Source organism: Hippoglossus stenolepis, chromosome 11 (genome assembly GCF_022539355.2).
Source record: "Hippoglossus stenolepis isolate QCI-W04-F060 chromosome 11, HSTE1.2, whole genome shotgun sequence".
Lineage (NCBI taxonomy): Eukaryota > Metazoa > Chordata > Actinopteri > Pleuronectiformes > Pleuronectidae > Hippoglossus > Hippoglossus stenolepis.
Window position 1 is genome coordinate 21,744,581 of NC_061493.1, and position 13,192 is coordinate 21,757,772.

At 44.6% G+C, this 13,192-nt stretch overlaps 1 protein-coding gene across 1 annotated transcript in view; it reads right to left on the reverse strand.

Annotated features, from left to right (window-relative positions):
* Positions 1-12,532, reverse strand: part of atp1a2a (ATPase Na+/K+ transporting subunit alpha 2a) — a 32,701-nt gene extending 20,169 nt beyond the window's left edge. The window contains exons 1-9 of the mRNA XM_035169825.2: positions 12,444-12,532; positions 11,473-11,547; positions 9,806-9,865; positions 8,922-9,125; positions 6,446-6,559; positions 5,816-5,950; positions 3,763-3,880; positions 2,027-2,295; positions 58-256 (exon numbers count right to left, since the gene is read on the reverse strand). Of these exons, the coding sequence (XP_035025716.2) occupies positions 58-256; positions 2,027-2,295; positions 3,763-3,880; positions 5,816-5,950; positions 6,446-6,559; positions 8,922-9,125; positions 9,806-9,865; positions 11,473-11,547; positions 12,444-12,455 (1,186 nt within the window). The 5' untranslated portion in view covers positions 12,456-12,532. The remainder of the gene's footprint in view (positions 1-57; positions 257-2,026; positions 2,296-3,762; positions 3,881-5,815; positions 5,951-6,445; positions 6,560-8,921; positions 9,126-9,805; positions 9,866-11,472; positions 11,548-12,443) is intronic.
* Between the last annotated feature and the right edge of the window lie 660 nt (positions 12,533-13,192).

Consider the following 13,192-nt stretch of genomic DNA (forward strand, 5'->3'; position numbering starts at 1 on the left):
CTTCCCACCATGCTCTCTTCTCCTGCCTCTCTCTTCACCTCTCCCTCCCCTTTTTACCTGTCTGGTCCTCGGTGGTGTCGGCCTCGTGGATCTGGTTGTCGAACCACATGTGGGACACGGTCATGCGGTTCTGGGTCAGCGTGCCCGTCTTGTCGGAGCAGATGGTGGAGGTGGAGCCGAGCGTCTCCACGGCCTCCAGGTTCTTCACCAGACAATTCTTCTTGGCCATTCGCTTGGCAGTGAGAGTCAGACACACCTGGGAGGACGGTGGGAGGTGAGAGGGGGGGGGGAGAGAGACAGAATGGGGAGGCAGAGGAGGGGAGAGGATGGATGATTGTTGGTCAACAACGGGAGAGAGCATGTGTACGCACCGGTGCGTTCAAGTGTTTGTGCATGTGAAATCATGCGTGGGCCAGGTGCCTTACAGCAAATGTGATGGTGTGTGTGTGTGTGTGTGTGTGTGTGTGTGTGTGTGTGTGTGTGTGTGTGTGTGTGTGTGTGTGTGTGTGTGTGTGTGTGTGTGTGTGTGTGTGTGTGCGTGTGTGTGTGTGTGTGTGTGTGTGTGTGTGTGTGTGTGTGTGTGTGCCTGGTTGGCTGGTTAACAGCAGGTGCAGGTGCAGAGGCAAACATGATGCATAGACTCATTCTATATGTTCAGGAGACATAGCAACATACATTAAACCAAGATGACCACATCGCTCACGTGGCAGCAGAGGCAGCGCACACGAACATTTCCTCTCCCGGTGTTTAAAAGAGAAAGCAACTAAAGAAACCAGCCACTGGAAGTTAATTTATTTTCTGTGACCAGTGAAATGTCGACTGACGGCGTTTGAAATGCCAGCTGGCATCCAGCTCGGCGCGTGCTTTGTTTATTGTTGCAGAAAAAAGTTAGACGCACCTCAGCATTGGAGCCGCTTCAACATCCAGCAGTAAATCACCTGTGCTCTGTAGAATCATTTAATGTTCACTGAGGCTGAATTAGAGTTAGGAAATGCACGGGCGTAACTCTTAACATTGATGTTCCGTGCAGGTGAGCCATGACAGTGAGCCAGCAGGCAAAACATCAGGCGTCTCGGGCTGGCACGCTCAAAGCTGCACGGATCAATACTCCTAACAATAGATCAAATGGCTGTGAGAAATGTGAAAGCAGCTGCTCGATATGAAAACTCAATGAAGGATCAACATCCGACTCCTCAGATCTGCTCAGTTTTGACAGTTTTTACATGTGAATAGTTTGGTTTTGAAGCCTGTGGAGAAATAAAAACGGTCTAATCAAGTGTGTTCCCAGCTACTTCAGTGACATTATAAAGGAGACATTATACTTCTATTCAGGCTCATGATTGTTATTTGTGATATTATTTGAGAAGGTTTTCATTTTCCACTGTTGAGAAGACACGTCACTTTCCTGATACGGCCACTGCTGAAGCTCCTCTTTTCAGCCTCTGTCTGAAACACGTGGTTTTTAGCTCCTGACTCTTTCAGCCCGTGTATGGAATTTACTTTAGGCTTTTTAAAATATACTCACACAAAAAACTGAAACAACACGCCAGAGGAGAGAGACACTGAAAAATCCTCAACCATTTAAAGGAGAGCGTTAATAACTGTATTAGTCACACCTCTGTTTACTAGCCCTGCAGGAAGGTCTTTACTTGATGCTAATTATACTAAATAAACACAACAGCTACTAATTCTACACAAAAACCTCCTCATCCTACAGAACTCATTAGTATCACTCGTAATTAGTAAGTAATTCAAAAATACTTTCAAATAAAAATATCTAAAATTACCATTTGCAACACAAACACTATTTAACCTTTTGTATGTTTGAGTGCAGCTGCTAAATTATGACCTTTCCCCCCACGGCCTAGTTCTCATTCTATTCCAGGAAGAATGTTGTGACCCTGCTGCAAGGAGAACTTGTTTATCGCACACTGAAGTGCACGTTGTTCTATAGAGGCAAGTACGACACACACACACACACATACACACACACACACACTCACGCACACACACACGCACTACTTACAGTGACGGTAGCCAGCAGGCCTTCAGGCACGTTGGCCACGATGATGCCGATGAGGAAGATGACGGCCTCCAGCCAACTGTAGCCCAGGATGAGGGACAGGATGAAGAAGCTCACGCCCAGGAAGACGGCCACGCCCGTGATGAGGTGGATGAAGTGTTCGATCTCGATGTTGATGGGCGTCTGGCGGACCTCCAGCTCCGACGCCAGAGTGGCGATGCGCCCCATCACCGTTCGGTCCCCGGTGCCGATCACGATGCCTTGGGCTGTACCTGAGAGGGAGGAGAGGATTCAGTTTGGCTCGCTCCACAAAAACATCAGCGTTTGACACATTGTTCCAAAAAACTTAACATTTAAAAAATGATATCTCCTGAGCCAAACAGATGATTAATCACCCATTTTGTCAGTTTTTCAAAACAAATTCAAAGCAAGCTCTTCAAATGTGACATCACGGGAGTACTAAGCAGAAGATCAAGGGTTTAACTGATCCACTGTCTTCCCGCGCTCTGTGATGTGCGTGCGTTTCTCCGAGTGGTGCGTCGAGAGACAAATGAGTGATAAGACGGCGTGGAGGACTCTGCAGGGGTTGACTGCTGTATGTGGTAAGTAGGAAGGAGGGTTGATGGGGAGGTGACGGCTGGATGAGGAGCAGTGATGGATGGAGATGAATTACAGGTGTTGGCCGGTGATTGATGCTCAGGTGCAGCCGAACAGATGCTGGACTGAACGAGTGCGTGTGTGAAGAATCCTGAATCTCTAAAGAGCACAAACTTTGTAATGGACAGAGTTTGTGATCAGCTGTTTTTCGCAGGGACTACTTTCTCAGCAGTTTTAATGAAAACAAGAGCAAAAGTGTTTCCCGGGAAAAAAGATATTGTCACTAGTTGTTTTTATATCATTTTGAATCCTGTGAACACTGCAAACATGATTTAATTTCCCTGCACTGTGGTGGAATCAGAGATCACAGGGACAAACATTGAAAAACACAAAACTATCTGCATGGCTCGGCACCGGAGGTACGAAAGAAAGGAAGAGGTTTTCTTTTTAGAAATCGGATTATTCAACGCAGCCTAAACTCGAAGGAAACAAAATTGAGGAACAGACAATAAGATAGAAAACTGTTGTTCTCTATCTTGTCCTTTTTTATTACTGATTCTGATCTTCTTCTTCTTCAGGGAAAAAAACTACATACATTTCTGAAATGATTAATTTTTTTTATATGTTTTTAAAAGATGCACCTAGATCTAGGGAAAACAAGTATTTTAATTACTCAGAGAAATGGTAATTTGATGCAGATATACAATATGTGATATGATCAAAAGATACTAATGGACTTTGTGCTCAGATTGTTATCGAGTAATAAACTTCCAACTCCGGCTAAGTCCTTCATTGACAAATGATTGGATTTACCCAAAACTCACTCTATGAGAAGTCCAACTGTTGTTATATATTAGAGTTAGTTATATATATATATTCTATCGTTAAAATTCAGAGGAAGACATTGACGAAGCTGCAGATATTAATATGATGATGCCATTGAAATGCTCACTGCGTCGCTGTTTAATGATTGATAGCAACTGAAATACCAACTCCAATCCCCACTGGTTGCATCTCAAAGGGAAACACTCAATAATAATCTTTACGGAACGTGTGATGAATTGTGCAGTGAAATTCGTGGTTGGTTTGCTGAGTCAAATCTCCAGGTAACAAAAGGTATCATGAGAGAAGATCCCACTGACCCTCGACACAGTTGGTGGAGTAGAAGCAGATGTTGCGCGTCTCCAGAGGATTGTCGTTGGTTAACTCTGGGGAGCGAGTCTGGGGCTCCGACTCCCCCGTCAGAGAGGAGTTGTCCACCTTCACGGGGAGAGGGAGCAGGGAGGGAGCAGGGAGGGAGCAGGGAGGAGAGACACGTGTTATCCAGTGAGAGGGAGGGACAGAAACAGGAGAGAGCGAGGAGGTGGCACTGACAGGGGGAGTGAGAGGAGACTCATGTCAAGCTAATGAGAGCCAGCAGGAGGAAACTTCATTTGGTGTTGTCACTGTCGTAAATATTAAAATCATATTAATAATGTAATATAATAGGTAATGGTTATCGAGTTCTGCTCCAGAGACGAAATGATTACATTTTGTTTCCAAGGGAGATAAAAAAGCAGATATATTCTTCACACTAAGTTGATAGCATGTGGCCATAGATGTCATTATATTCAGGTGGGACACGTCCCGACCACAGACTGTGTAGAAAGACAGACAACACGTCCCCACTCCCCCCCCCCCCTGATATTAGGGATTTATTATATTTTAAAATCTTGAAACACCCGGTTGACCTCCAACGACCCCTAATGCTCCTCAGGGAGGATTAATAGAGCAAAACCACACACCATTACTTCCTGGAATATTTGATTAGAACAATTGTCTGGAAAATTAAAGATCCCTGTATTTTAATGTATATTTTATGCAGTATTATTATTGAATTGGCTGGGATGAGTTTACTTTCCCTCTTGTTTTATCGTGGTTCACTTTAATACTTTTTCTGTCGACCAACGCAAATAGTGACTCACAGAATCGAAGGTTTGGATGGTGAAGGATTGGTTTGAGGGGGATTCTCCACGATCACATGACAAACTCTCCCCTCAGGCTGAGTAATGCCGGGTTGACCTGCTGCGGGAGCAGCGGGTGACTTGCTGATAAATGGCGGTGAACATCGTGAACATCTTCAGCTAATCTGTGATCATTGCTCAGACGGGTACTTTATTAAACAGCTTCATCACTGCAGCAGAATGTGCCTCCCTAAGCCACAGAGACATTTATCTCCTTTAAAATTAGTGGGAGAAATATTCACTATTTAATACCATCCGTCCCCCTTTTGCATAAGTGGGTAAAGAGCGGCGTTAAAACTGCATATGGGTCATTAAGACATGATCATTATTTATAAAGCAAATTAGACACAGCCGGTCTGTTTGTTGGATAATGTCAGGATTGGTTTTCATGTGAAGAACCTGCAGCAGCACAAAGAGGAAACAGACAGGTGAGCTGTGATGTCACAGAAATACATAAACTATAAAAGTTCATATTAATGAGGGAGTCGTCAAAGTGCTGCTCGTTGTGGGAGGTGTTGGTTTCTCTATAGATTTTAAGTTGTTGACCTTCTATGTAAAGTGCATTGAGATAATGAAGATTATGATCTGGTGCTTTTCAAATCAAACTGAATTGAACTGGAATTGAAAATCTAACAAAATAATTGTACAAAGTCGATTTAATTGTAAAATGCAGTATTTGTTCTATGTAATGTTGTTTTTAGCACCAGTATAGTATTATGAACTGGTCGGTCTACTCGTCGGGCCAAATATCGGGACCAGATTTTTCATTTAACATTATTAACTTGTTCTAATTTTGATAAACAGCTCAACGTTTTCAGATAAATCAATAATATCAATGAGATGAATTGGTACAAACTTTGGTGAAAATACACTCATCAATATGTATTCTTTGTATTTTTATAATGAATTTAAATGAGCAACTACTATTTAACAACTAATATAATTTATGTGGTTTTTAATGGAATTTACACCAAATTAAAAAGTTAAGTAAAATCATTTCTGTGAACTAACTTTTTCCCCGTGTGTAGCACCACTGGAAAGCATAAGGAAATTAGGAAGAAAGAAAGACGGACAGAAAGACAGAAAGACAGAAAGACAGACAGGCAGAAAGAAAATGAAGACCAAAGTAGTACTACTGTAATCCCAGTGAGACCTCCTGCCCCCGGCGCTGAGCCCTGGACCCCTCCCCTACCTTGCATCCGCTGGAGGAGATCACTCGAAGGTCAGCTGGGATGCGGTCTCCCCCTTTGATCTCCACCAGATCTCCCTGCACCACAAGCTCAGCATTGATCTGCATCTTCTCCCCCTCCCGGATCACCAGCGCTTGCTGGCATGGAGCGAAAGGAAGCGGGAGACAAGAGAGGGAGAGGGAGTGCGAGGAAGGGAGAGAGACAGAGAGAGAGAGAGAGAGAGAGAGAGAGAGAGTTTGGGAACAGAGAGAGGATTTAGTCAGAGCAGGAGATAGGAGGGAGATTAAAAAAGAGGTACCAGAGGGTGTAGAGGTATGTGAAAGGCAGATAGAGAGAGAGAGCGAGAGGAGAAGGAAGAAGGGAGAAAGAAGACAGGTAGGGAGAAGGAGGAGGCACAAGAAGGGAGTGAAAAGAGCCTAAATAGATTAAAGAATTAGGCAATCAAAGTGCTGGAGGTGGATAACGTGAGGGGAGTTTTTATGCAAACACTCACAATCCGAAGTTGGCTCAAACATTTATTCTTCTTTTGTGCAAGCTTATTAGGTTTCCACTCAAGTGCGAGTGTAAGCCCCACTTGAGGGACGGCTTATTGATTCAGAAGCACCGCGACGACACCGAACGCATCAACTCACCTGAGGCACCATTTTCTTGAAGGAGTCCATGATGCGGGAGCTCTTGGCCTCTTGGAAGTAGGAGAAGCAGCCAGTGATGATCACCACGCCTGCCAGCACCACGCCCAGATACAGCTGGTAAAAGCCGAGCCACAGGGGGAGACAGTGTCAGTATCGTCTGAGTTTGGATGACGTGAGGCACGTTCAAGCTTCAGACAACAACCAAAAATGCAGAGAGTGAAGAGCCAAAACAAAACTGCAGAAGCTCTCTGTCTCAACGGGATTTAAAAGGAGAATTCATCCTCCAGCTGAATTCTTGTGTCTCTTCCTGTCATTGTGGACGTTTGATTCAAGGGAACATCTGTCTCGCAAAAAAAACAGAAAACCAAGAAAAACCAAGAGCGGAGAGTTTGATCTGCGACGCCACCGAGAGACGCTGCAGCCTGACTCACAGTTATGTGACAGCAACAAGCATCTATTCTGGTTTCTTGATATTTTATTTTTTGGTGAATATTGTCTCGTCTAGCAGTGAAAAAGCTGTTACGGGTTCGGCTCTCGATCTCGAGGTTTACGTCCTGGACTCCTGGAAAATAAAAATCCTACAAAAACAACAGCTTGCTTTGCTATTTCACACATGAATTTTTTTTTTACTATAGCAGCGAGAAATCCTCTGAACAAGGGAAAACATATCTATCCTGAGAATATCATTTGTCAGTGTTTACAATATTTGCCTCCACTTTACTATTCTGTTTCCAGCTTTGTTTACACGTGTTGTTTTTTTTAAACAGATGTTAAGTCTCAGCTCTTTTGACTCTTCTCGCTTCAGGAGCTTCTCGTTGTGCAGAATTATCAGAGTAACATCTGTCCAGATGGGTGACACACTCCGATCTGCTTAAAGAGTTGCAAGAATAAAATTTAAAGATTATAAACATGGATTTTAAAGCAACGCCATGTAAGTGTTTTACAGGCAGCAGCGCCCCCTGCAGGCACACGCGGTGATACATTCTGCTGGGCTCCATTTTCTCGTGATCTCGTGTAGAGAAAATCGCAAAATCTTTCAATGTGTTGAAGCTCTGACAGCGTAACCCAACTCACCCATGATATTACAAATACACCAAACTGTCAAGAAGACTTCATATTTTAAAAGTTTCTGCTGAATATTGGAGATAAACGCTGGTTTTTAATGACTTCTAAGTGTTTTTAACTGATCTACAGTTCAGCTTCGCTCTTCAACTTGCTGGAGCTGATTCTAACACTTGAAGCTTCTCGCACATCTCGCAGGAGATTGCACCAAAGTTGCAGTGCAAAGAGCAAGAAGAGAATTTCAGGGTGAAGAGTGGGCACAAGAGAAGCTCCATTCTTTCTTTTCCAAAGTCAGTGAACCATCAAACTAATCTTGAAGCTTTTAAGATTAAAGAAATTACAGTGAATTGTGTCATTTCAGCAGGTGGTGATGCTCCGATCGGCGAAAATCTCTCAGCTCAATAAATACATGAAAAATAACGAGAACAAAGCTAAATGAAGACAACAACAACGTGTAAAGTCCTGTTAGGCTGGATTTTCATCTCCACTAAACGTTTTGCACGTTATGCAGAGGCTCAAAGTGCCAGAGCTGCAGGCAGCCGGGGCTTTGAAGCCGCTCAGCAGAGCATCCAGCTGCACACGCTCAGCCCTGAATACAGAGATTAAATCACGGGGAGATTAAAGTACATGCGTGCGTGTGTCTCTCTGTATGTTACTGTATATTACGTAAGGCTGTAATACTGTCGGGGGTTTGGAGAGTGTGGAATGATGATTACATAATGAGTCCTAATGCTGCCCATAAACTGCAGGATGGATAACTGCCTGCTGAGGCCGGTGTCAGCTGCCGTTTCATAATGTCACACGCTCGTAAATTCTACACTTAAGAGGACGAACTGCTGGTGTTTCCTTTTGGCTCCGTGTTGTTCATGTGACTTCAATACAGGTCATATCAAGAAATGTGCATTGTGACTCATGGTTTTTAAAGGTTAAGACAAAAATAAGGTTGACGGACGGTAGAATGTTGATATTTAATATTAAATATATCTCAAAATGAGCTGTTTAACACCAGTTACCTATTATACAGGCTGCTAATGAACCACAATGGAGAGGTTGGCTCCTCAGTGCAAATGATTTGATGAAATGTTTTTAACCTTCCTTTGCCTTTGAGCAGTTGAGGTTTACAGTCATTGTTGTATTTTTGATTTCTCCAGATATTAAGGGTAGTTGGAGAAATTGACCGACACTCTACAAGACTACAACTGGTGCTACGTACGACTGATTACAGTAACTTACAGTAAACTCAATAAAAGATGCACCTAATGTACCTGTTAATAAAAACCCTGGAGTTTACTGTATATATGCCTGTACCCTTATATCCACACTGTATATATATAACCAGGGGAACCATCCTTGCATAGCTGCATCTGCATGAATAATTTGTACGTTTGCATATTTTCCACAATCAGTTTCTCACGTTGTCATTGACCGGCTCGTCCTCTGTGGCCACCTGGATGCTGTAAGCCAGGAAGCAGAGGATAGCGCCGATCCAGAGCAGGACGGAGAAGCCGCCGAACAGCTGACGGCAGAACTTGACCCATTCCGGGGTGGTGGGCGGCGGAGTCAGGGAGTTGGGACCGTCCCTGGCCAGAATCTCCACAGCCCTGGCGTTGGTCAGGCCCTGGGAGGGGAGCAAATTGGAGAGAGCTCATTTTTTAGGAGTGAGAGTGTTTCTGTCTGTGCTGCGAATCTTATTACAACACAACAGTCCCATTTTCACTGCGGCTTAAAAGGCAATTTGACGGCAGTTGCAGAACATCAAGTATTCCTGCCTGGCCTATTTAAAACCACATGTATAATAAACTGGGCGACTCCTCTCATCTAAAGTGCTCGGCCGTACAAGGGCTGGATTTGACTCCGCTGAACTTTTTTTTTTTTCAATTTAATGCCTGAAAAGGTGAAATTCAGTGAAAATCTACGTTTTTTTACAGTTTTCTTGAGCTCTCCAGCTTCCATGTTTTCCTCAGCGCTACTATTACAAAGATAGAAATCAGTTTCACTACACCTGCAATGTGAAAGTCAAGGCACACAGCGAGCGCGGTCACAGCATTAAGACTTTTGTGATGTATCGGCGTCTGCCTGACTCGGGGATTTTAGGAGTTTGTGCATGAAAATGTATATGTTTGTGTGTGAGTGAGGGATTAAAGATGAAGAAGGCTCAAGGTGAGCTGGATGTTGCTTTCAGGTACAGAGCGCCCAGAGATAACATCTCTATAAGGGACGGTCTGCTCTTTGTTGTGTGTGTTTGTGTGAGAGTGTGCATGTGGGAATGTGTGTGTCTCTGTGCGTGCACGTCCTTACCCGTGTGAGCTCCACTCCATAGCGTTTCCCCAAATCGTCCAGAGAGATTTTGTGGTCATCCTGCAGGGAGAAAATGTGCCTTTTTGATTTCTCAGTGGAACGGGATCAATAAACAGTATCAGAGTATTTTAACTGGCCAGTAGAATTATTAAGCGACTTCGTCTGTGATATATCGTGAAATTCTACAGCACGACATTCACTGTCCTATTCTGAAGATCAGAAGCGTTTGGAAGCAGCTATAAAGGGAAGTGAAATGAGTGACCACAGTAATGGTTGAACGGATCACAAGGGCAGCGGTGGGATATTAAAAAGTACATTTACTTTTGGGTACTTCTCACTTTTACCGCAGTACATTTATACTCTTACATTTACACTTATGTGTATAATGTTTGAGTACCGCCGCTGCAGGAGGGTGGACTCATGAATTCAGTACCATCTTCCAGCAGGAAAAAAACATTATTCTCTCCACCTCACGTGGATTCAGGGGCTTTAAGTGTATAATCGTGACATATCAAAGAGGTCAAAGAGGGAAGCCCACTCCCTCTGCATTTCCAAGTAGAACTGAAACCGAGGGGAGGAAACCGTCTTTTCTCTAGCAGTGAAAATGTGACCTAATAAAGGAAAATCCGCCCAAAAGCAGCAGTTTTATCTCTCTTCAAAAGTTCATGCTGTTGTTTAATGTGTGTATTGTGTTGTCTGGTTGTGTATTTTTAATTCTAATCCTCTATAACCGGCCTGAGAGCTTCCTGAAGATACTGTTTTCAGTTTTCAAAATGGAGTTGGGTGCAGGAGAAACCCAAATTTCCGCCGTCAGCTGTCAAGTCGGCGTCAGTCCCACAGAATGAACGGCTGCTTCTCTCATTCCACAGTAGCACAGGGACCCGTCCACCAGTTGTCTCACCTACAGTTGTCTCCAGTGGACGACAGTGGGCTGCAGCTGCACCTAATTTGGCCGCGATCAAAGCCATGCCCCAGTGTTCACAGAACAGTTTGCTTGTTAAGCTTTGTTTATAAGCCCCCTACACCCAATATTGATCATCCATTGTCTGGCAGTTGTTAAAAGAATTTCTGGGTTACAAAAAAAAAAAAAAAAAAGAAAGAAAGAAAGTTGGAAATCACAGACTGAGGAAGTAGTTCACGAGGCAGAGTGATCACTTAATCACGAAACCACTCCAAAATGTTGACAGTATCCAGGGAATTGTTCTCTTTAATCAGTCACGGGCCAACTTGATAATTGACACGAGCTGCTTTATCAGAGATAGAGCGAGCAGCGAAACAGAGCCCAGCCTTCACGGGCATCGCTTGGCTGCGTTTTGACAGCAGCTCAAAGAGCTACAGCTCTGCACAAGACAAAAACTCTGCACTACACTGCTGGTGGCCCACAAATTATTCAGTATCTTTTGGAGTACAAAGAAGAGCAGCCAGAGGGTGGTAGAACAGATAGGAGAGGACAGGCTGGCTGGGAACTCGTCTCGAGCTGACTGCGCTAAGCAGGCTGCTTTGCCATTTTTGTTTACGGGCCACTGTTCTCATTTATGGCCCTGTTCAATAACCTGGTGACTTTTGGCGTAACACTATTTGGGGATCGTTTGGGAGCAGCGGCGATGGAATCAATCACGGCTGCGGAGTGAGTGTGAACAGGAGCGGTGACAGATTGTGTTTCTTACAAAGGACACTTCCTTCTTCAGCTCGTCCAAATCCCTGTCCTTCTTCTTCCTCTTCCCTCCGTTCTCGGCACCACACTGCAGGGAGAGAGAGAAATTACCATACATCAGGCCCCAAGGATCCCAAACCCCCCACGGACAATAAGTGGGGAAAAGTCACATGCTTGTTAGCGTTGCTGAGCCCAGCCATTTACATTCATACCCGCATATTACATGTGTCAATAGGAGCACAATGGACTTGGTGTAGGCTGCTTAATTTCACTCTCCTGGCACTATCGGCAAACTATTCACTAAACACCGAGGGGGGAAATGTTTATTCTCACGATACGAGTTCCTCATTTGTGCGAGCGAGAGAGCATGTGCGTCACGAACAGATGGAAGAATGGTGCATCATGGAAATCATCTGCTGCTGTCAGTCTCCTCTTAGCGGCACGTGTGCATGTCAGTGACGGGAGGATATACAAAGAGATTGAGAGGAGAGCGCCGAGCGAGTGGCACAGTGAAAAAAGTAATCAAAAAGAGTCAAAGAGGGAGCGCGGAGTCGGTGGAGTGCCTGAAATGTGTCTGGCATAGCAATTTCCCCTCGCTGTGCGTGAGGACAATTATCAGCCTGTCCTCCCATAAAGGTAAATGGAATCGGCCCGATGGAAGGAATAAAAAAAAAAATTACGTAATTACACAAATAAACGACAAGCCGGAAATAAAACGTATCGAGGGAGAAAAAGCCATCAGAGCCCGAGATGTTGCTCTTGACTGAAAAATCCAAACAAAGTAGAACTCGGAGAGACGTGGAGCCACGCGGCCACATTTAGAACGGCTCAGTAGCTTTCCATGATGCACGACCGCCCCATATGTGCAACTGTGCAGAAGTTAGAGAAGGAAACTCCACACAGGAAGTAACAGGGTTTAGTACATTTTCATAACAATAAGTTTATCAGAGGTGATTTATTTAAAAAAAAATGAAGCACACTTACTCCTTTCCCCATGCTGGACGTCCAGACGCCGGCAGGTCGTAGAGTGAAGGACGGCGCTCAGGGGCCCCACGCCACAGCTGAGACCTAACGCCCCCTGTGAAAGACACTGGTGGCTTTTTTGGGCCTGGCACCCCCACGCCAAACACCCCATTCCTCCTCCTTCTTGCTCCTCCTGTCAGGGTAACCTGAGCCGAACCCCCCCCCACCCTGCACTCTCGTCTTCTATCCCGTGGCTTGTTTGCACCCAGGCACCACGGCTCATTCACACACACACAGGGGCTTTGTGTGTGTGTGTGTGTGTGTGTGTGTGTGTGTGTGTGTGTGTGTGTGTGTGTGTACCTGCACCTGCTCAATATGTTTCCCCAACACACTATCCCTAGGAGAACAACAGCCCATCAATCACTGCCGTCAACGCAACAAATGAATCTTCTGCGCTCTACATAACATACAGTGCGGTATTTATTAACAAACGTGATAACGAGGGCCCTCCAGATTTGTAATGAAGAGGAAGCGGAGCGTCCAGCTGTTTGGGTTCTGAGTGTGATCCTCAGGTAAGTTCTGCAAATAAAATCCTGTGATAAACCGTTTTTTAATCACGTCTTGATTGATTCTCAAAGATGAACTGTTAACACGATGCTTTCCTGTTTTTCTCGCACTCGGATTCAGAGCAGCAATTAGTTTAAAGTCCACCGTATTTATAACATAAGGCGGGTCGTCACCGCGGCGCCCACACAGCAGATGCTGAGTGA